The 25,285-nt window shown below is 33.6% G+C and overlaps 1 protein-coding gene across 6 annotated transcripts in view; it reads right to left on the reverse strand.

Annotated features, from left to right (window-relative positions):
• RAP1A (RAP1A, member of RAS oncogene family) overlaps positions 1 to 25,285 on the reverse strand; it is a 75,939-nt gene that overhangs the window by 14,562 nt on the left and 36,092 nt on the right. For all 6 annotated transcript variants that reach the window (XM_037005379.2, XM_037005378.2, XM_037005376.2 and 3 more), the window contains 2 exons: positions 6,428 to 6,511; positions 875 to 943 (listed from right to left, as the gene is read on the reverse strand). In XM_037005379.2, coding sequence (XP_036861274.1) covers positions 875 to 943; positions 6,428 to 6,484 — 126 coding nt within the window. In that variant the 5' untranslated portion in view covers positions 6,485 to 6,511. The remainder of the gene's footprint in view (positions 1 to 874; positions 944 to 6,427; positions 6,512 to 25,285) is intronic.

The following is a 25,285-nucleotide window of genomic DNA, read 5'->3' on the forward strand; positions in this document are numbered from 1 at the left end:
TCTTAACTTTTTACATACCTTTTTGTATATTGTTGGCTACTAGTCTTTCTTGTAATATTCTTTTTTCTCCCATAACATACTTGGGAAATAAAATCATGAAAATTCTCTGTAATTCTAGCTAGTTCAATAATTAAATATAATAGTATTTTTTGTCATGACCAACTATTTAATTTTACCTTTTAAGTTTTACTTTTAGACTGGATTTAGATTCACAGCAAAACTGAGCAGAAAGTATAAAGTTCTCATAGACCCTTCCCCTGTTCCCCACTAGCTTCCCCCATACCAGACCAGAAACCCATATCAGAGTGGAAGGTTGGTTAGAATCAATGAAGCTACAGTGACACATCATTGTTATGCAAAGTCCACAGTTTACATTATGGCTTCACACTTGGTGTTGTAAGTTTATAGGTTGGGACAAATGTATAATGACATGTATCTATCATTATAGTATCATACAGAAGCTAACTTATTTTTTTGTAGTCTAAAGGTGAAATTTCTCTTCAAAGTTGTAACTAAACAAAAATAAAATTTTCAGTTACTGGATAACTTCAACTATAAAAGTGATCTTAATTTTAGTTCACAGAAAGAGTCATCAAAAATATACCTACTATTCATATGTAATTTGTCTACATTAAAAAAAATTCCCCACCAGGAAAATGAGTAAAAAAAAAAAGATTACTAATCAGTAACAGAACATGGAGCTCTCTATAGCTAAGCAGTGTTCTATGAGCAATATTATATTGTGCTAAAACTTTTAAAAACAGAAACAGAATATTTGTATCATTTCTCAAGATAATTTTAAAAAGCAATGGATCAAGTTTTAAAGTCATAAACAATTATTTGTAAACATGCATACACAAGTTTCATATTTTACCTTTCTGTAGGAATCTTCTATCGTTGGGTCATATTTTTCAACAAAAATTCCCTGAACAAACTGAACTGTCTAGAAAAAAAAAGGCAGAGAAAAGTTAAGGACTTAAAATAAAAACCATCCTTCCTAATTACAACCCTTAAATAGAATTCATGCCTCATATCGAATTTACCGAGTATCATAATTCCTCCAAGTGGTAAAGATACCTCAAGACAAATGCTGGGCATAGAAGCCACAGGGCATAAATCTGCAAAGAAGTAAAAAGCTAACCTTTTCAAACAATATGGCTTCTCTCTCACTTACCAACTTTACATCTCCCTGTATGGCCCTGGAAGATGACTGGTTAGCCAGAGACGGGTAAGATTCCTCAAGGGAGGAACAACCTAAGACAGGCACAGTCGCAGGTGGGCCATCAGGTGAGAAATTGGGGATCAACAGTGGTGAGGCTTAGAACCTCCCCCCCACCCCGTTTTGAGAGAAATCTTCTGCATCCGTGGATGTTTTATTGCCCTTGTCTAGCTCGGATTAACACATAGTCTACAGGCACACACCTGATCATCTACAATTGCTCTCTTACAACACTAAACTATGTTTTCTACCTTTATCTTGCATCTACCTACCACCTCAGCATTTTATTAAAAATAAAAAAAAAAATAATAATAATAAAAGGAGAAATGTGGGATCCACATATAAATCAAGTATAAAAATCAAACGAATATTCATATTTGACCTGATTGTTTATATTTATAGTTCATAATGCGTGATCAAAACCGAAAGTTTCTGTGATGACTGCCCTTGTACTGTTCACCATGTAAGAACTTATTCACTATGTAAGAATTCGTTCACCATGTAAGAACTTGCTCGTTATGCTTCAGAAGATTGGAGACTGACGAGAATTAGGCTTGAGATGGATTAATGATTGTGCATTGAGCACTGACTCCCCTATACAGAATTTTATTGTTGTTAACAACCATTTGATCAATAAATATGAGAGATGCCCTCTCAAAAAAAAAAATAAAAAGACATTTTTATACTTGACACTGATCACAATATTCAGGCCTGAAAGCATAGTCAAGATGACATTATGGCAGGTTTATGAAAAAGCCAATGCATATACCCAGTGTCTACAGGTCAAAAAATTATCTATACTAAATCTTTTCAGTGATTCCCATCTTAAATATGAATTCTGAGGAGAGGGTTTTTGCTGAGATGTCAAATGCCGTCAGTTTGAACAGCAGTTGTACTAACTGCGTTTTTACACCCTACAACACTAAGAAGGAAACCAGCAAAACAGTTTTATGCTCACCAGCATGGGGCGTTTTAATTAAATTTCAAGGATTCAGCCAATTCACCTTTTTTTATCCAGGTATAATTTGTACACAGTTATGTTTTATTCAGCTAGGAAAATCTACCTTTGTCAAAAAAGGAACAGATTATTTTGTTGTCAAAAATTCACCTGAGAAATGTCATTGTTTACATTTTTGCTTTTGGCATTAATAAAAGAATAATTTCTAAAAAAAATAAAAAATTAAAAAAAAATAAAAACCAACCCCTCTTGAATGTTACTTAACCTCAAAAAATATTGTAAAGATATAATTATTACATCAATTTTTAAAATGCAATGGAAATAAAAATAGATATATATTCTACTTCATTAAAAAATGGATATTAGTATTTTAAGTCCCGTTTTACCCCTTTATGTATCTATAGTATCTTTTACCTCATGCCCTCAAAAGAGAGAGACAAAAAATTCTAAATTTTAAAAAGTTTCTTGAAACAGTCTTTCTCTAACTGTGGGGAAGAAAAGACAATAAATGTATTGAATTTATAAAATTTTATGTTCTCCCCAGAAGTAGTTATTTTTCCCATTGTCAGCTGAGATTCAAAGGCACACGTTACTGATTCCAAGGTCTTGCTCTTTTCATTGGAACTCTGCCTAATCATCTTTTTCAGATTTATCTACCTTTATCTGTAAGACTTCTATAAGCACAGACTAGAAACTAGGTATTTTATCATTCAGCAAATGAAAAAAAGTACAGAAGATGAGTGTGAAGAATTTCTTAGACAGCTTTAAAATAGAGTCTGGTATATTGTTGCCTAAATCAAGGGTAAAAATGTGGACTGAAGTCATCTATACTTAAATCACTCAGAGGAATATCTTATGCAGTATTTTAGCTTGAGCAGAACAGATTAATTCAAACATAGGAAACTTCAAGCTTCTTTTTCCTCCTAAGTTCCTTTTTCAAAGGAAACTTAGAATATAATCACACCAAAAACTTTAAACACTATTTTCATCAAGGATTTAAATATCTCATCTTTAAGTACTACATATAATTTAAATATGAAAATGAAAAACCCTAATATGTATTAGACTAGAGCAGAGGTTCCCAAAATATGGTTGAGGACAAAGGATCAGAAAACAACTATTTTCCTAATTACAACACAATGACACACACTCTCAGAAATTCTCAGTGGAGTTTTCTAAAGGGTATATATAACATATGCTATAGCAAGAAACTGGATGCAGAAGTAGATATGAGAACCCAAGTGTTTTCTACAGGCCAGTTGTTAAACAGACTTGCAAAAATGAAAATCCCACTTCTCACTCCTTTCTTTACATTACATCTTTCATTACATCTCTGAATCTCATGCCTTCAGTTCTCAGGCACATCTCATTCACTCATATAGATTTTCATTTTATTCCTTTAGTTTTCCTACTGTATCCTTTTGTTTCTTCCTCACCTACTGTCTTTTATGTGCTAAAATGAAAAACAAACGGAGACCAGCCTTGAAAAATATGAGCAGACAAAACCAGGTTAGTGATACAAAGTTTAACTTACCTTAATAGCAAGGCTAACTTTAACTGAGTCATTTCTTGTTTATGCCTCTAAAATTAACAAACAAAACTTAAACTGTTTCCCAAGGCTGATAGGAGGTAACCAAAGACCAATTCTTTATTCATTTAAGAACATTCTAATACTATAACCAGTCACTATGAGGAAGAAACAGTCACTGCTTTCTCAATGTATGAGCTGCTCTGTAACAATGTACTCCTGAACCTGTTTCGTTAGACTGATCCTGGTTTGCAAACTGTCTTTGTTGTGTGCACAACAAACTTTTACTAATTACTACTTTGGTGAGTAACTGTTTTTACTTCTGTTATTTCTGAACTTTTGGTATCTGTAACAATTATTTCCTTCCTCTATCATCATTTTCCTCTCTACTGGAATATTGCCTCCAGCATACAAACATACTCTACCTCCCTCCCTAAAATAAATACAGAACACACTCCTCCCTTAACTCCATGATCCCTCCAGCTTCTGCCTCTTTCTCTGTTCCCTCTCATACTCAAACTTCTTCAACTGTCTACAATAGTGGTTCCATTTCCTCAGCTCCACCCCAGGATGGTTATGGCACAATCAAGGCACTGAAGCAGCTTTTATCAAGTCCAGCTACCACCATATTCCCAGACCATCTCTTCCTCTACTTTATTTCTGAGCAGTCAGAAATATATAAAGATATATTTTTTATATTCAAATACAAGATATATTCTTCTATGTTGGATCCTTCATTCCTACCTACTTTAGAAGTTAAGATGTACTCAGAGCTCAGTCCTGAGTTCTTCTCTTCTTTCCTAGTCTCTCACTAGACAACTTAATTTATTTCTGTTGATTTTATTTTTAGTTATTTTATTTTTGAAAAGGTAATTCATGGACACAGGGAAAAATGCTAAAGAGGTAAGAGTATGCAGTGGTAATTAAACCTACCTAAGACTTTTGTTTCCAGCTACCCAATTCTATTCCCAAGAAAGTAACTGATACATTATCTGTAGTTTATTTAATCTTGTAGGGATAGTCTATGCATTTTATAATATCTACTCTTATCCTTCCTTTTTTATAAAACACAAATGCAGTCTACACTGTTTGGTACCTCTTTTCCCCTCTAAATAATACATCTTGGATATCATTACTATCAGTATGCACAGAGCTACTGTGTTCTTTTAAATGGTTATATACCATTCTGCTCAAAATAAGTACTAAAAACGTATTTAACTAGTGTTTACTGATAGGCATTTATGTTGTTTCCAAACTCTTGCCACTGCAAAGAATGTTGCAATGGATATACCCTTGGCTATGTTATTCTGTACATGTGAACTTGTATGTGGAATGCACTTCCAAAAAGGCACTTGCTGAATTGAAAAGTTACATGCATTTAAAATGACAGATAATCTCAAACATTCGCTAGAGATACTATTTACACTAACAATAATGTAATTCTCATGAAATTAAATACCACTGATATATTTATTTATGGTGCCCTGCCCCAAATCACATCACAGGTCTCTCTTTTATGCTATTATCTGGAGAATCCAATTATTTATTTTATGTATATACTTGAATGCATCTCAAAAACATACCAAATTTGGCATGGTTCTTGACTTCAACTCTTGATTGAACCTGCTTATTCTCCAATGTTTCCCTTCTACTTAGTAACTCCACTAGAAATCCAACTTTGATAGCTCCTTTTCTCCTAGTCCTCACAACAATCCAGCATGAAGTTTTGTCAGTTCTGTCTCCTATTTAATTCTCAAAACATCTACTTTTCTCTTCACTGCCATGGCCTTAAATTAAGTTTCTACAAACAATAATATGGTGTACTGCATTAACCTCCAACTTGCACTCCATATCTACTCTACCTCTCTCCCAAATTATACAGAGCAAACTGCTCCATTGAAGACATACAACCAATTGTATCACCCTCCCCTCCAAAAAAAACCCCTACCGTCAGTAGCTTCTCACTGCCATTAGGTATAAGTTCCAAGTTCTTAGATGGTGTTCAAGTCATGATCTGGGTCCTATCTCTCATCTTATTTCCCTGTAGTTTTCTACCTGTTCAGTTCTGCCCCAACAACTGTGACCTTTCTCTCTCAGCTGTTCAAATGCTAATTTAGGTTCACATGTCCTCGGTTTTATTTTAATAATCTGTCCTTTTCTTCACAAATTATAATACAAGTATCTCTCCCACAATTATAACTAAGTAGTCCTCGTGTTATTTATTACATTTTCTATTCTAAAATGTAAGCTCTATGAGGAACTCTGACTTTTTGTCCAGTTATAACCCTAGAGTCTGACATTGCAGAAGCTCAAAAGTATTTACTAAATACAGCATGTATAAAAAATATAACCTTCATTCTACTTTGTTTGAGATGGGAATAGAGCAGAAATTACTCCTCTAGTATGCATATTAATCAGTTCTCTCCACTGGAATGTAAATTCCTTAAAAATGAGAACAATCTTATTCCTCTCTAAATCACAAACACTAGTGCTTGACATATATTAAGTAGCCAATAAATAATTGGTAGATGAAAGAATGAATGAGCCACCATTATAAACTACACCACCTGTAGTTACTGAATGAATCTCTGTCCCCTGTGGGCCAGATACTAGGCATATAAAAAAATACCACCACTTTTTCTATTTAGTGACTAGAAAGCAAGCTAATATCAATTTTCTTCCTGTATTATACTAATTAATTATAGTTAGGTGGCTAACTTACCAGTGCAGACTTCCCCACGCCTCCTGAACCAAGGACCACTAGCTTGTACTCACGCATGATGTGGTCTGTTTAAATACTGACAATCTAAAGAAGGTAAAAAAAAATAAAAGATTAATAAATGTACTAAGAATAGTCTAATAATATACAACTGATACATGAAATAATGAGATTTTGTTTTTTTTGTTTGCTTTTTTCCTTAAGACTATCAAAGGGAAGACAGAGGCTACACAGCAAAACCATGCAGATTTTAACATAAGTTTATAGGACTATGCTAGACATTTTAATTCATTAAAGATGTTCTTTGACTAAGTATCAATTATTAACCTATTCATGTTACTTCTCAGAGTGGTCAGAAAATAGTATGATTAAGTAGTTGTCTTATAACTGTAATCATGAATGCAATTCTTTATGAAGCTATTATTTAAACAATTTATGTACATTTTTGTAAAGTTCACTCATGAGCTTTAATGTACATGTTATTTCACTTGCTTAAAATATCATAATTCTATGGGATTTTGTTCATTATTGTATTATAGTTGAACCATGTAAAATAGTGCCTCAAAAATTATTGGGAATTGAATGGGAGATTATGAGTGAAACTGTTAAAAATCTAAAAGTAGATATTAGTAATATACTCCATAAAGCCCAAATTGCTAGAGAGAGGGAAAAAAAGGAATATAAACTTAATTTCTTATCTCCATGTTTATCCTAAAAGGTAAAAAGACAGGAAAGAATTTCCAGTGGCCATGGTGGAATATGCAGGAATGGACTATCCATCTCACAGTAAACAGCTAAAATACCAGGAAAAATATATGAAACACCTGTTTTCAGACACTGGGCAACACGTAGTATAAGACTATGATTTCTGAGAGATGGAAGTAAATGAAGTGAGACCTACAGCTGTCTTGGCTTTCTGCCAGAAGGCAATTTTCAGATTGTGGTGCAGTAAAGAACTCAAGTAGAGACTATAAATGTATCAGAGAAGAGGGAGTTATGCACAGAAAATTCCAGAAATCTACACAGGGGTCTACTTGAGTCTGTGGTCAAACACTATGCTGGGCATGCAAGATGAAATTCTAAGAGGTAAGGCAAAGAATTGGGATCTATAAACTGAACAATTCCCAGAGAGCTGAGAAATATTGGGATTCTGAGCAGAGAAGTCTTCCTTGCATAAAAACAAGCAATTCACTTGAAACCCCAGAAAATTCATACTTTAATAGCAGAGGTAAAGAAGCCCTACAGTGAAAAATACTCTATTTGCTTCCTAACAGAGCTTAAAAACAATTACAGGATGGAGTCAATCCAAAAAGTAATTTAACTGCCTGTCAGAATAAAGTCCAAAATCCTTAAAAAAAAAAAAAAAAGACCCATCATTCAACAATATAAAATTGAAGATGTCCACAACACCCAATAAAAAAATAACAGACATATGAAGAAAACAGACCTAAAACCAGGGTGAAATGAGTCAACTGAAAAAGTTCCAGAAATGAGATAATGGAATTAAGACAATGGGACCCTAAACTGCTACTATAAATATGTCCAAGGACTTAGAGGAAAACATAGTGAGGTAAAGAAATAGCAGACATAAAAAAAAACCCCACAGAAATGAACTTCTGGTGCTCAAAAACAATATCTGAAATGGAAATATCACTGGGTAGGATCAATAGTATATTAAATACTGCAGAAGGAAATTTCAGAGGAACTGAGTGAGATGCTGATAGAAAAAAGGAGATAAAGAGGGTAAAGGAGGAGGGGAGACAGGACAGGGGGAGGGTGAAAGGAGAAGAGGAAAAAGAAAAGAAATTGGAGAATCACAGGATAATATCAAGCTATCAAGAAGACTAATATATGTGTAACTGGAATTCAAGGGTGGAGTGTTTGAATAAATAACAAAATGTTTTCCTAATTTGATAAATAAATTATAACTCCACAGATCTAAGAAACTCAATAAGCCCTCTCCTCAGTATGAATACAAGGAAAAGTACAAAGAACAATAATCAAATTCCCAAAAAAATGTCAAAAAGAAATCTTACAAGAAGCCAGAGGAAAACGTTTATAGATATAGAAGAACTAAAATATATACAGATTCTCGAGAAGCTATGCTAGACAGAAGAAAACAAAACATCTCTAAAATGCTTAAAGAAAAAAAAAAGGTCAGCTTAGAATACTAAAGACAATGAATGTATCCTTTCAAAATGAAAGTGAAATAAAGTTTTTTCAGATTAAAAAAAGAAGTCGTAGATAGAAAAGCAGGGGCGAGAAGGAGGAAGTTCATTTAAGATGAAAAAAAAATAGCAAAAGAAGTTTCCTCAGGTAAAAGAAAATGATAATAGATGGAAACCTGACTCTATATAAGGGAATAAAGATTACTAAAGGAATACAAATACCAGAAATGGTGACAGTAAATCTACAAGACTTCTTTTGCCCACTTACAGCAAAAAGAACATCAATGTACCATATATGTATAAATAAAATATATTACAGTAATACCACAAGAAAAAAAAGGGAGCTGGAAATATATTGTTCAAGGTTCTTACATTATATCTGGAGTAGTATAATATTATTTAAAGGTAAATTATCAATGTTAAAGATGCATATTGTAAATCCTAGAGCAACTACTGGAAAAAAATAAGAGGCAGAGCTAATAAGCCAATAGCTGAGATACAATGAGACACTAAAAAAAATTTCACTTCATCTAAAATATAAAGCAGGAAAAAATGCAAACAAACAAGGAAGAGCAAAGAAAAGATGGGAAAAATACAAATAGGGTAGCAGAATTAAAATGCAACCACATCATTACATTAAATGTAAATCATTTATTCCAATTCGAAGGCAAGATAAAAAAAAAGCAAGACCTAACCAATATTTTGTCTTCAAGAAACAAACTTTAACTAACGATACAAGAAAAGTTAAAAGTAACATTTCTTGATGACAACGTCACAATAGCTGCTAATATTACTATGTGGTTTATTGCCTGCCTTCAGAATAGAAACACTAAATTTCATTTAGAGTTAAGTGAAAAACAAAGATGTATATTTTTTTTCTATAGAACTGTTGGGAACCCTAATTATAAATCCTTACCTATTCTAAACAGTTAGTATTCTAAGCAGATAATTTGAGACTGTTCTCAAACTTTCTGGTTTCAGGTCTTCTTTATACCCTTTTTTTCTAAGAGCTTTCGTTTAATTGGGTTCTTGGAAATGGATGCTGGATTTTTTAAATACATGTTCTGTATCTCTTGGTATCATATGGTTTTTCTTTTTCTTCTACTAATGTGTCCACTCTTATGACTTTTATTCAACATTGTACTAATCCAGGTATAATTGGCTCTAGCCTATGTAAAAGGAAGAAGTAAACTGTATTTACAGATAACATCCTCCTGCATGTAGAAAACCCTAAAGAATAAATAAAAAAAGCAACCAGATTAAACAGTGAATTTAACAAGGCTTCAGGATAAAAGGTTGATTAAGAAAAATACAGCAATTTTATTTATTTCTAGATAGTTGACCCTTGAACAACATAGGTACAATTATACAGATTTTTTCAACAAATGTATTGGAAAATTCTGTGGAGATTTGTGGCAGTTTGAACATTCTTTTGAAACATTCTTTAGAAATTTCTTTTCTCTAGCTTTATTGTAAGAATACAGTAAATAGTACATAAAATATAAAAAAAATATGTATTAATCAACTGTTAATGTCATTGGTAAAGTTCCTGGTCAACAGGAAGCTACTAGTAGTTAAGTTTTGGAGAGTCAGAAGTTATACACGGATTTGACTGTTGACCCCCCATGTTGTTCAAGGGTCAACTGTACTGGCAAAGAACAACTGAAAAATGATATTTTTAAAATGCCATTTACAATAGCATCCAATAAGAAATAAAACACTTAAGAGATGAATTTAACAAAATATGTGCAAGACTTGTATACGAAAAGTACAAAACACAGCTGAAATTGAGAGAGCTATGCCATACTACAATTAAGATATGCCCATATTATTGTTAAGATGTCAATTCTCTCCAAGTTCATCTACAGATTCAGATGCAATCCCAATCAGGTTTCTTTTTTGTAGAAATTGACAAGATGACTTTAACACCTATATGAAAATGCAAAATTAGCAATGCTAATACAGTTCTGAAAAAGAAGAAGTCTTACACTACCTGATTTCAAGTCATACTATAAAGCTACAGTAATAAAAACAGTATTGTATTGGCATAAGGACAAACATAAGATCAGTGGAATCAGATTATGTCTGAAAGTAAAACCATGCATAAATGTCTAGTTCATTTTCGACAGAGGGACTGTGATACCTATCATCCAACATGGCCCCTAGTGATCCTGGTCTCCTCATATTCATAACTTGTGTTGTTCCCTCAGTACTCATATCCTGGTATAGTTTCCTCCCACAATGAATCAAGATCAGTCATGTGACCAACCAAATATGGCAGAAGTGTCAATATGTGATTTTGTGATTAGCTCTTAAAAAGGCATTGCAGCTTGTACCATGGTCTCTGGAATAATTCCCTCTAAGGGAAGCCACTCACCATGCCATGAGGACACTTAACCAGCCCTTCAGAGAGGCCTTTCTGAAGAGGAACTGAGGCCTCCTATCAATAGCTAGCACCAACTTGCCAACCAGGAGAGTGAGCTACCTTCAAAGTATTATCTTACCATTTTAGTTAAGCCTTAATTCAGAGGACTGCAGCCTCATGAGACCAATAAGCCAAAATCTCCCAGCCAGGCCACTCCCAAATCTCTGATTCACAGAAACTAAGAAACCAGTTAAGATTTGGGTTAATCTGTTACAGGAAAGGATCAGTAATACAAAGAACAAAAGTAATTTGATGTGTAAAAGATAGTCTTTTCAACAAGTCAAGATGGGAAAAAAAGAACTTCAACTCTTATCTTTGTTCATAACAGCCCAAATCTAGAAACAATCCAAGTATCCACTAAGAAGTGAATGGATAAATAAACTGTGGTAAATCCAGTTACTGGAATACCATTCGTAACAAAAAAGAATGAACCACTGATGGATGTAACATGAATGAATCTCAAAAATATGCTCAGCAAAATACGCCATACACAGCAGTGTATAGCACATGATTCCACTGACATGAAATTCTCAAAAAGACAAAAGTGAGTTATAGTGCCAGAAAACTGCTTGGGTCCAGTCACAGGGCAGGGTGGGGCTGGCCACGAGTGATGGACTACAAAAGGCACTTTTTGGGTGATGGAAATGATCTGTACCTTGATTGCGGTGGTGGTTATATGCATGTGTACATTTATGAAAACTTACTGAACTGTGCATTTAAAATAGGTACATTTTATTACATGTAAATTGTAGCTCAATAAACGATTTAAGAAAAATTAATGTGAAAAACACCAGTTAATATATAGTGTTATGAACTGAATGTGTCCTCCACAAAATCTTATGTTGAAACCCTTTCTACGATGTAATGGTATTAAGAAGTGGGACATTTGTAAGAAAATTAGAATTAGAAGAGGTCACAATGGTGAGCCCTCATAAATGGGATTAGTGCTCTTTTAAGGGTCCCATGAGCTTGTTTCTCTCTGATCTCTGCCACGTGAGCTTACAAGACAACCACCTACAGCCTAGGAGGCAGGTCCTCACCAGACACCTCATCTGCCAGTGCCCTGACCCAGGACTTTCTAGACTCCAGAATTGTGAGAAATAAATTTGTTATTTAAGCCACCCCATCTATGGTAATTTATTATAGCAACCCAAACTGACTAAGAAATGTAGTAAAGATAAATTAGTAGACTATGCAACAGACATGATGACAAATATGATTGTTGTTCTGAGCCAAACATTTACAGAGTATCTCCCAAGTATCAATTCAATACTAAAGACCAGGACACAAAAATGAAAAGTATGTTTCCCATTCTCACAGAGCCAATAGAGAAATAAATAAATAACTACAATATATTGTGAATTTAGATTTTATTTAGTAGGCAATGGGGAGAAAAGCAGTGATTTTTAAAAAAGTAATATAGTTAAATATATATTCTAGAAAGATAACTGATGACAGCCGTGAATACTACATGATTCCAATTATATGAAATTCTCGAAAAGACAAGTCTGGAAGCTTGGTAGAAACCAATGGGCTAGAAGTATAAGACTTCAGAGTTGTTATGAGAGATGGTAGTGACTGAAACCATAGCAGATGAGATCAACCAAGGAGAATTAATCCACTGAAAACAGAATAAAGCTAAGAACTGAACCCCAAGAAACAAGTGTATTTTACTCTGTAGATGGACAGGAAACCTGAGAAAAAGTGAGATGGTAGAAGTCTATGCTAGATATTAATCATCCTATGCCTCTACCTTTATTAAGTGGTCCTATAATTTCTATGCAAAAAAAAAAAACCGAAACAGAAAACAAACTGTTAAACACAAGAGCATGTATTTTATCCAGACAGATCCTCATGCTGTAACCCCCTTTCCTGGGCCCTAATGATTTTTAATCTGGGGATTGCTGTTATTTTAGCAAGATGTGACTTCATCATCTCTCTAATCCAAAAATGTGTATCTTTTGAGGGGAAAGCCTCATATAGCAGGCCCATGTATACTCCCCAAACTGCCTCTGAGGGTGAAAGCATTTGGGGGGAAAACACTCAGGCATAGCCAAATTACTTTGGTTATTCTACAACAAGAAAAGTATTTGGCTCCTGTTTCTCAACTCAAGTGGTAAGATAATCAAGTTCCAAAACCATTTTTCACATATACTGCATGTATAGAAAATTCTTTTCTTTACACTTAAAAAATAACATGGGTTATGAATGTATATACATACACACACATGTAAACTCAAGAATAATAGAGCTTAGATAAGAAAACACACACACACACACACACACACACACACACACACACAAATACCCAATAAGGAATAACGTGGATTAATATTTTATTTTTAAAGGGGTTAGTTCTAACTCTTAACTGCCAAGTTAGAAAACCACTATGTTCTTCCAAGCAAATCCCATGCCTTTTTATGGAAATCTCTTGTGCCCTGCACTTCCAATTTCTCACTCCGGTTAAGATTCCCTGACAAATAAGGAGGAGTAGGATAAACATTACACTATGTTTAAATTTTAAGTCAGTCTTGAGTCCCTATCGTTATGGTCCAAGTTATAAGAATTTTTTCATTCTTACTTTAGGAAAACTACTACTAAATTTCACAAAATAACAGAACTTGTTTTTGTGACACAAACTGATCCCAACTTTGTTGTTTCTGTTTTTAAATATATAAACTAATTAATTACAAGATGACATAGTTTCTCCTGCACAACTGAACCTACAAAACAGAATTCACTAAAGGAAATTGAGTTGTGACAAGAAATTTTGGAGAAAATTGTTTCCACATTAAGGAACACTACAGGTAGTTTCTTAACAAGCAGCTATATTATTGGTTATATTTAAATATTTACAGAAGCCATGAATATTTTAAAACTAACAGCTAACCAGAACATGCTGGGAGTAGGGTAGGGGTGGTTGTTAAGTAAATATGGAAACCTTAGTAAGATTTAACTTTCTAAAAGAACTGTGTCCTTCATAGTACATCATAATGGAAAGTCAATGTTTTTTCTAACATGAAATCACACTATTATTTCATTGAGAGGCTCTCCTTGATCCTTTTTCTCCACTTGTTCTTAAGATTAGTATGTTGTGGGGGAGGATGTACATAAAGTGATCACACATATTGAAGTTAATAAATCAGTCTTCACTCTATGACCAGGTACACTACACTCAGCCCAATAACCACTTCCTACCCCTTCCCACGATGAAAGGAGAAGGCTCCTGTAAAGAGAGGAGGCCAAGGGGGACTCTCAAAATTAATCGCTTATTTGAGGAAAACTAAGAGAGGGAATAAATTCAATAAACAGAAAAACAAAAACCAAAGAAAACAGAGTTAAGAGGGTCTATCAAAGACTATAAAAGTAAATGCACTATCTTTAAAGAAAACTTGTGAAGTTATCAAGTCTGATGTAAAAGATACACTGAAAACTTAAGAAATAAAAATATGACCACCAAATAAAAAGTTCAGTAGATGGGCTGTAGAGAAAATTGGATACAGCTGACAAGCAAGTTAGTGAACCAGTACAGTGAACCCACCCAAAAAGGACAGTACAGAGATGGAATGCATGAAACAAAGAGGTAAGAAGGGTAAATCCCAAAGTTCTACCAGAGAGTCTAGAAGGAGAAAAGAAGAACCAAATATATAATAAAAAGAACTTTCCAGAAGTAATGTCGTCTGACTTCTGAAACTAGAAGTGGGTGGCCAGAGCTTCCTCCGGGCCTCTCTTTTGGGAGGCATGCCTTTGGGTTGGGCCCAGAGTTGTCAGGCTGCCCTGAAGTGGCCACTTTGGAGAGACCATAGAGACAGACTTGCCTGAAGAATATTGCTGTAGCATTCCTCCCAGACCCAGAAACAAGGAAGCCTTGAAGATGATCCCAGATAGCCACCTTCGGACTGCAACACCCTCAGAGACCTTAAGCTAGATCCACCCTCAGAGGCCAGGTGGGCCAATCCCTCATTCATATTTAAGAAACTGTAAATGATAAAACATAGTTATTGTTTTAAACTACTACATGTTGGAATGGTTTGATAATTAAAAACAGAAAGAAGAAAGGAAACATAAAGGAACATAGAACAAATTGAAAAAATGGAAAGATGTCAGACAATGCAAGTACATCAGTAATTACAAGTATTTAATAGGAAGAAAATGAGAATTAAAGTACAAGGCAAAATATATAAAGCAAAAGTTAACAGAACTAAAGGGAAGACTAGCAAATACACAATCATGATTGATTAACTCAGTTACTGATAGAGAAGGAAGATAAAATCAGAAAGGATATATAGATTTGACCAAATAATGAATCAACTTAATCCAACGGACATATATAGAACACCATATCCAACAACTGCAAATTACACATTTCTTTTCAAGTGCACATGGGTCATTCAGTAGAACAGACTGTGCTGGGCCATAAATTAGGTTTCAACAAATTTCAAAGGACTGAAATCAGTGTATATTCTAACCATAATGCAATTAAACTAGAAATCAATACAAAAATTTAACTACATAATCTCAAAATGTTTATAAGTTAAACAACACAATTCTAAATAATACATGGGTCAAAGAAGAAATCAAGATGGAAAGTAAACAATTCGAATTAAATGGTAACAAAAATACATGTCAAAAATTACAGGAACTGGTACTCCCAACAAAAAAAAAGAAAATGATGTAAGAAATAGAAAGGTATAAGAATAAGAAATCATGGCAAGCAATAAGTCAGTAAAAATTATAGTTAGATATCTGATTATCATTTTAAAATATGTATAAAAATCTGGAAATAAATCTCCATGTTATCTCAACATTTTGGTTTGGGAGGAGTCAGGAAGGCAAATAAAAAGGCATGTTAAAGTTTTCTCTTGTTTGAAAAAAGAATAAAGATATTGAATCTTTTTCTACACATTGAAAAAAATATAAATCTATACATGTGAAAAACATAATGTCAACAATTAGATTATATATAACTTAAAATCACCAGAGGAAAAATGGGCAAAGAAAACCTGGCCAATTAAACCAGTTAGAAAATGAAAATTAAACAACAGGAAAGAAATGTAAACAAACGATAATAGGAATAAGATAAAACAAATTAGTCCCTATACAATAAAAAGAAATCCTCCTAAATCCTAATTCTGCAGACCACAAATGCTAAAACCAATAAGGTTATGAAGTCTATTATGACAAATATAAGACTTAGAAAATACACTTAAACTGAAATGCAGCAAATCTTTGAACACCTTATGGGAATAGCTGGTTTTGTCTTTTCTTGTCTTAAATCCTGAAGTCAATATTCAACAACAGAATGCCTGAACTACAGTGTTTCTTTTGTGGCACTTCACTCTAAAAATATCTCTAGATATGGTCATCCAGCCATCTGAACTCTACCGTAACAAAACAGTCCATTCCATTTCTGGGTAATCTAATTGTTAGAACATTCTTTACACCCTTGTTTCTTGGTAGTGACCTCTTATTGGGTCTCTGCTCTTTGATGCTAAATAGAATATAAAGAGAATTATTCTTCCAGTCTATACTCCTTCAAATATTTAAAGACAGGCACCCCCCACCATTATCCTCTTTTTCATTAAGCACTTCTATTTCCTTTTTCAAATGAGCTTCAAATTCTGTAATCATTCTAGTCTCCTCTGCAAAAGTTTTATTTTACTGTCTCTTACTAAAAGGCTTATAACAAAAAAGAACAATCACTATATCATCTTAACCTGCAACAGCAACTTCTATTTGAGTGTTTCCCTCCATATTTCTAAGTAAGATATAATACTACTTACTATACTATCTCTTAGTTTTTAGGTTTAGATATTGCTGTTATGGTAGATGAGAATTTTAGATCTCTTAACACACAGTGAAGTAGTATATTAAGATTTTTTTTTTGGTATGACTTGTGCTTTTTCTAGAATTATTTATCAATGTAATTTTCACCCAAACTTGCCAGATAATCTATCAATTTCATTCCCTTCTCTCGCCATCCCCCCATAAAAAAATCCTCTGGGAGTTTGCTATAATCTGTACTAGTTGCTCCCTAAGTCTGCTGATGTCGGTCAACCTAGGACTTTCTTATGTATTAGTTTAGAACGGTGTGCTTCCAAGTGCTATCCACAAAGTACTACCACTACTATTATTTGCTACTGCTCCTCCACAAAAATAAGGAACTTGCCTGGGTAAATAACATCTTCTCTAAGCACACTGCTTACCTCAGTTTAACAGTATTAATATATACTACAGAGCTGATGACAGTATTTAAAAAAAAAAAGAGAAATAAAACATTAAAATATAAATCATTCTCAGTATTGAGTCATTAATTTTTGGCACATCAAAACCTTAATAACAACACTTTTTAAAAAACACTTTTAAAAGCATAAGGTTTCTACAATTTTTTAAGTTCTTACATTTCCTTAACTAAGTATTTCCCACTTCTTCATGTATTAAAAGGAACACAAATTCTATTGTTTTAAAAACTGACCTATCAGTTATCCCCAAATGTTTGCCAAAATTTAGTAAAGTACGACTGAGAAAATTATCCCATTCATTGCACACGAAATTTTCTAAAAATTCAAGTGAAGGATTAAAATATTCAATCCAACCCTCTTATTTATTCAGGAGTAAATTTTTGGCAAGTTTAACAGGTGGTCTTGAGAGGCTTAATATAATTATTACAACAGATACAATAATCTATCACTTGAAGTTATAATTCCCTAAACAAAAATGTCCTAGCTGAGCATTCTTTCCTCTCTTGTATAATAATCTCTGTAGCATCTGTAGCGATATCTCCTTTTTCATTCTTAATGTGTATTTATGTCCTCCCTATCAATCTGATGGTTTGTTAATTTTATTAGTCTTTTTCTCTTACCAATTTTGGCTTTGCTGATCTTTCATTGTAGGCTTGCTTTATATTTGATTTCTGCTTTTATGTCTATTTTTCCTTCCTTTATTCTTTTCTTTTCTTAATTTAGATTGGATACTTGGCTCTTTAATTTCAGTCTTATTTCTGATTTTTATCTCAGACACTCCATTGAGAACCACTTTCCTTCTATCTAACATGTAACCTTTTCGAATTTGTCTTAGTGATGTTCTATTGGTGGTAAAATCTGTTTTTACTTACCTGAAAATTTCATGTTACTTACACCCTTGAAAGATATTTTAGTTTCAATAGTTAGTTACTCTTTACACACTGTAGTTATTATTCTCTTATCTTTTGGTTTTCATTTTTCCTTTCAATAAATCAGCCTAATTGCAGATCTTTTGAAGTAATCTGTCTTCCACATCTATTTTTAAAGTCTGTGTTCAAAACAAACCATGAAGTGTTTAGGTTTAGATTTTTACCTATCCTGCTTAGGATTTAACTTCTTGAATTTGTGTCTTTTTGCAGTTTATAAATTCTCAATCATAATCTCTTCAAGTATTATTTGTACTTGACTTTTCTTCACATTTGGATTCTGCTTAGGTAACTGTTGGATCTTCTCATGCTCTTCTTGTATTAGTTAGAAGACCCAGCTGCTGTAATAAATAAAAGACCCTACAGTGGCTTAAACAAATTCATTCTTTTCCCTCTCACATGACAGTAGAAGAGGATATTCCAGGGCTGGTTGGGCATGTTAGCAGTCTCACAGAGCTAAGCACTTATATCTTTCTCCTCTGTCATCCTTAGAGTATTATCCTCTTTCACAAAGCTAAAAATAGTTCACTACCATGTCCATATTCCAGTCCATGGGAAGGAAGAAAGAGGAAGGAAAGGGCGTATTCCTTTCTTCTTGTAGGAATAACCAATAAGGTTATGAGCACATAACTTCCACTTAACTCCAAATTGCTGAAACCTCACAATCAGAAAGGCAGAGAAATGGAAGCTGTAGCTGGACTACAAATCATCCAATTAATACAGCCATTACTTAGAAGGAGAAAGGAATCAAGGAAAACAAGCCATTTCCGCCACTGTTTTCCAGATGTCTTTTCTTCTTACCTGTTTTCCACCCCGGCCTCTTTATTTTGGTTAATTTATTTTTCAGATCATCCTTCAGTTCACTAATTCTCTAGTCTAATCTGTTGTTATACCAATTCATTGAGTTAAAAACTCTTATTTACATTTTTTATTTCTAGAAGTTCCTTTTGGGGATTGGGAGGAGCCAAAGCTATTGGTAATTTTTTTATAGTCTCATTCTCTTTCTCATAAGCAGTATAGTGAAATGTTTAAAAGCCTGAACATGGGATCCACAGTGCTCGGTTAGAATCCTGCTTTACCACCACTAACCTCTGACTAAATTTTTCCTCCTAAATGTTGAATACTGGGTATGCCTCTAATTAACAGAAGGAAGAATATCACAACAGCCAAAAATATCCTGTACTCTGTGTCTCTGGGTATGACATGTGCTCTTCAGCTGTCAAAGAGAATGAATGCCTATCCTGTTTTGGTAACATAGTAAATCATCAAAAAGTACATCAAAGGAGCCTGCTTTTTACATGTATTACTATCTGCTTAGTAAAATGAATATTCTTTAGGCACTGTTACCATCACAGGCAAATAAGATATTTGTAAACCATGAAGAAGAAAATTTTATAGGCAGTGATGAATGCTTTCTAGATTGACAAAAAAACTTTTTTCTTATAGGGTTTACTAAATTAGGTTTACTAATTTATGCTAACTATATAGCTAAATATATCAATTGTAGAATCTTGATACATTTCCATAAATAGAAGTATTTATTTTACTCTAACATTTGTCCCTTAATGGCACTGACATATAAACTATATAATCATAATTTTAAAATTGAAGATGAACCTGAAAGTAAGCCATAGCTGATAAAAAAGTATGAATTAGAATAATTTCTAAAGCAAAACTGCATAACTCTCATCATATTTCTGAGATCATTATTCTTTAAAGACTACTTCACTTACAACCAGCTGAAATGCAATGACATTTCCTGGAAGGCAAAGTAAAATGATGTGACCAACAGCAACAAAACTTTACATGACATCTTATCATTTACAACGCTCTTTTCTTAATATATTTCAGCTCACCAAAATCAAAACTGTATATCATTATCTCCATTATAAAGAGGAGGAAACCATATAAGGTTTAACTTGGGTTAAATGACTTAGGTGCAAAGAAACCAGAAGACTGTATTTCAGGCCAATGTCTCCTGATTTTAAATATTCTCTTTTCAATGCATTATGCTTTGTTATATAACAACAATACAACAATAATACTTTACACTACTGAGATTACCACATGCTATACAGTGCTGTAAGAGGTCCTCACAAAAAGCTTATGAGGTGGGAACTAGTAATTTTCCCAAGCCACACATCAGGAAGAGAAGCCACAACCCCAACTCAGGCAGCCTGACTCCAGAGCTCATATTCTAACCAACATGCTAATTTGCCTCTACTCATTTATGTACACTGGAACTTGATGATGCATAGAATACCTTTGGAAGGATACCGAGGAATGAGGGGACATGGGAAGAAGGGAGATTTTTTTACTGTTATGTCTTCAGTATTTCTTGAAGATCAGGCAGAGGAAGCAGGGAGGGGTAGACAGAATATTATAGACATGGAATTCCATGAAAAAAGGCAGTTTCAAGATAATAAAGAGTCTAATGAAAAAAGATTTTTAAAAAGTCTAGGTGGCTTGAGCATTTACAGTGAAGGGTTTGGGGGAAAGGAATGAATACAGAAGTGGTTTCAAGAGTAAACTAGCAAGCTACCAAAGTCCCTGTGTGAGATGCTACAAACCTGAAACCTTCCCTATCAGCGGGAGAAAGCCACCTAAGGTGTTCGCAGAGAATCTGAAGGGAAATTAAAAAAAAAAAATCTCTATGAGAATTGTGTAGGTAGAACAAAGGAATGAGAAATTAGAGCAGGGAGACCAGTTGGGACAGTAAGAAATGGGGATAGGATTTAAGAAAGAAGAATAATCTTAAATAAGGGATATAGTTCGGCAACACTGCTGCTAAGATAATGAGATAATGCATATATAGCACTTAGCACAGAACCTGGCAAATATTATCCATTAAAAAATAACTACTAACATCACTGCTTTACTAATGTAACTAGAGTGCTGCTGGTATTTTGAGAAGAATGTGGAAAGGTAATATAAAACAAGAATAGACAGCATTGTCAGGTTAGGAACCCAAATCAGGAGGCAGCATAACAAAACTTATTGATTCTGAACCTCACTGAGATAAAGGGTCCATAGTTCTTCAAAAAGCATAAACACATACGGTAAGTAGGGACCAAGAAACCCAAATTAAAAGCCCCTGGTCAAAAATAAAGACCTGTTGCTGGTAATCTGGATCCCAAACCAAGCTCTTATAAATTGTGTGAGCCTGAGCAAGTTATTTGCTCTCATTAATATGCAATTTCCTCATTAACAAAACAAAGTATTAACAAAGTAGATTAAGATACCTCAGTTTCTGATAATTTCTGATAATTAATTTCTTAAAGAAATTAATTTCTTTTAATTAAATGTATCTTTAATACATATGAAATGTCTAAAACATGGGAGATGTTGAATGCTTTTTCCCTCCTAAAGTGAAAACAAATACAGGATCAACATTTTGGTTTGATGAAAATATTGCCACATCAGAAAACTACTGTTAGGATCCTAGTTTATTATTCTGTTTGCTTTAAGAACTTCAAACCCATTGTTAGAGTACCATGAGTTTCCAATTCTCATGAATGCTAAAGTTCTACAGAGGTTTCTACTCCTGGAGATTACTGGCTTTGTGACAAGAAATAACACAAGCACAGACCCTTTTGTGTTTAAAATAAATCCTGTTGAGGCCCTTAGTCTCCTAATCAACTTCTTAATTTTTGAGAAGAAAAAGGTCAGGAAAAATAGAGTAAGAAAATTATTTAAAGCCTTGAGTTCATGAGATGAATAAATATGATTACATCTCAAAATCAGCCATTAAATAAAGATAAATAACTTAATTAGGATTTTTTGATTTTATACCTAATGCTAATAAAGATAAATAACTTAATTAGTATTCTTTGATTTTATACCTAATGCTAAGAAATATACAAAAAGACATGATTATTGATTTATAGAATTTCTATTTTTTATTTAAAAGAATTACATTGGGTGAACAATTTTATTCTCACAGTGGAACCAAATGGAAATTCCATAAATGGGAGACCTTAGTCTGGCAATTGGGAGTTATGAACTGCTGACCACATATGTTTACAAATGGATTTCTTCATAAGAATCAACAGTTTCAATCATTGTTTTTGTATGGCCACCAACCCTAGTAGACTAGGCTACCCATCAGTTTACACCTGATCACTGCAATAAACCTTTTGTCTGGACTCCTCACATCCATTCATCCTCCTCCAATCTTTTTTCCCCCCACAATAAAGCTGGAATCATCTTTATGAAAAGATAAATGTAATCATGTTAGTGAACCTCCTTCCATCCTCCAGTTAAGTTACTTCAACGATTTTCCACTGCCCTTACAGATAAAGACCAAAAATGTAAGCACAGCCTACAAGGTCTACACAGTTCGGTCCCCAACTCCCACTCTAGCCAAACAGGCTTTCTTTAATTTTCTCCAATATGCTATGCCCTCTCCTGACAGTCACAGATCAACTAGTAAAGTGTTTTAGAAAAAAATAAAGCAAGAAAAGAAGATAGTTAGTTCACCAAGCATACAGATTTATAATTTGAAAAAAAGTAACATTTGAGCAAAGACCTAAAGGTGATGGGGACATGAGAAAAGTGAGTTACGCAGATCTCTGAAAGAAATGTAAAAGCCCAGAGATGTCTGGGACTTCCATAAAGAGAAAGGAGGGAACCCTAGCTAGAGGGCAAAGAGGAGGTAATTAGTAGATAAGAGATCAGTTAAATATGGCCTTTCAGGCCATAGTGAGGACTCTGACTTTTACTTGGTATGAGATGGGAAGTCAATGGATGGTCTTCAGCAAAGGATGACAAGTTTTCACTGAAATTTTAAACAGATCTCCTGCTGGTATGTGGTGAAACTTCAAAGAAGGAGGTCAAAGGGTAGAGGAAGGAAGAACCATTTGAAGGCAAATGAAACAACCCAAAAGATGGTAACAATGACATACTAACTGTAGAAGTGGTAGGAATTAATTATCTTCCAGATACATCTTGAGGATAGAGTCAAAAGGACTGAGGAGTTGGGAGACAAAAGATTCCTGATATTAAACAGATGACAGACAATAAACCCCAGATCTAAGATGCTCAGAGAACATTAAGCAGGACAAATATCCAAAATCTACACCTAATCAAACCACAGAAATTTTTTTTTAAAAAAGAGAAAATGTTAAAAGAAGCCAGAGGGGAAAAAACACCTTACTAGAAGAGCAAGAATAAGAATTATATCAGACTTCTCTTCAGAAGTTACACAAGCATGAAGACAGTGGAGTGAAATATTTAGTGTTGAAAGAAAAAACCAAACAAGCTATAATTGTATATCCAATGAAAGTATCCTTCAAATAAAGGAGAAACACAGGTTATCCCAGATAAACAAAAATTCAGGGAACTTGTCACCAGTAGACCTGCCCTACAAGAAATGTTAAGTTTTTTAGAAAGAAGGGAAACAATTTAGGTCAGAAAATTGAATCTAACTATGAATACATGCAGGAAAAGAAAATCTTTTATTTTTCTTATCCTTGATTAATCTAAGAGTTTAAAATAATAATAGCAACACTATATTAGGTGATTACAGCTTGTGGATAAGTGAATGAATGACAGCAATGTCACAAGGGATTGGTGAGACAAACTGGGAATACTCTTAAAGTACTTGTACTATCTTTAAAGTGGTAGAGTATTATATGAAAGTGAACCTCAATTAGTTATAAATGTGTATTTAAATTCAAAGGAAACCACTTTTTTAAAAAAGAATTGATATGATAAGAAGAAAAAATGAAATCATATAGAACATTTAATTAAAACCAGAAGGTAGTAAAAAAAAAAAAAAGAAACAAAGAACAAGAGCAATGAATAAAAAAACAGTAACAACTATGGTAGCCATTAATCCAGCTATATTAGAAATCATGTTAAGTATCAATGCTCTAAATACACCAACTAAAAAAAAAAAAAAAGACTGTGAGAGCAGATCAAAAAAATCCAGTTCCAACTACATGTTGTCTACAAGAAACCGACTGTAAATATAAAGACCTAGATAGATTAAAAGTAAAGGGACAGAACAAGATTTACCATGCTAACACTAATCAAAAGAAAACTGGACTAGCTACATTAATTTCAGACAAAGTAGACTTCAGAGCAAGGGAAAGTTATCAGGGATAAAGAGAGGCATTACATAATGATAAAGGGGTCAATTCTCCAAGAGACATAATAATCGTTAATGTGCATGTGCCTGGCAGAGAATCAAAATACGTGAGGTAAAAACTGATATAACAGCAAGGAGAAACAGATGAATTCATTATTATAGCTGGAGACTTCAACAACCCTTTATCAGTAATTGACAGACCCAGCAGGCAGAAAATCAGTAAGGATATAGTTGAACTGAATAATACTGTCAATCAATTGGATATAATTGCTATTTATGGAATACTTCACTCAACAACAAAATAAAAATTATTTTCAAGTGCATATGGGATATTTACCAAGACACACCATAATATCAATAAATTTAAATCATATGGAGTATGTTTTCTGACCATAGAATTAACTTAGAAATCAGTAACAGAAAGACATCAAGAAAATCCCCCAAAATCTGGAAACCAAACAACATACCTCTAAACAATCTATCATTCAAAAAGGAAATTAAAAGGGAAATCCATATTTTGGACAGAATGAAAATGAAAATATAATGTGAGTAGAATAGAGAGCCCAGAAATAATAAAGCCTTATAAAAATGATCAAATGATTTTCAACAAGGACGCTAATACCATTTATGAGGAAAGGACAGTCTTTTCAACAAACGGAACTGGGAAAACTGGGTATTCACATGCAAAATAATTAAGTTGGATCCTTAGTTTACCTTATATGCAAAAATTAATTCAAAATCAATCAAAGACCTAAAGTAAGAGCAAAACTATAAAGCTCTTAAAACACAGAGACAGATCCGATAAAGGGTTGACAGCCAAAATATATAAAGAGCTCACGCACCTCAACAAACAAAAAGCAAATAATCCAATTAAAAAATGGGCACAGGATCTGAAAAGACACTTCACCAAAGAAGAAATTCAGATGGCCAACAGACACATGAAAAGATGCTCCACCATCACTAATCATCAGGGAAATGCAAATTAAAACCACAATGAGATATCACCTCA

This window comes from Manis javanica, chromosome 4 (genome assembly GCF_040802235.1).
Source record: "Manis javanica isolate MJ-LG chromosome 4, MJ_LKY, whole genome shotgun sequence".
NCBI lineage: Eukaryota > Metazoa > Chordata > Mammalia > Pholidota > Manidae > Manis > Manis javanica.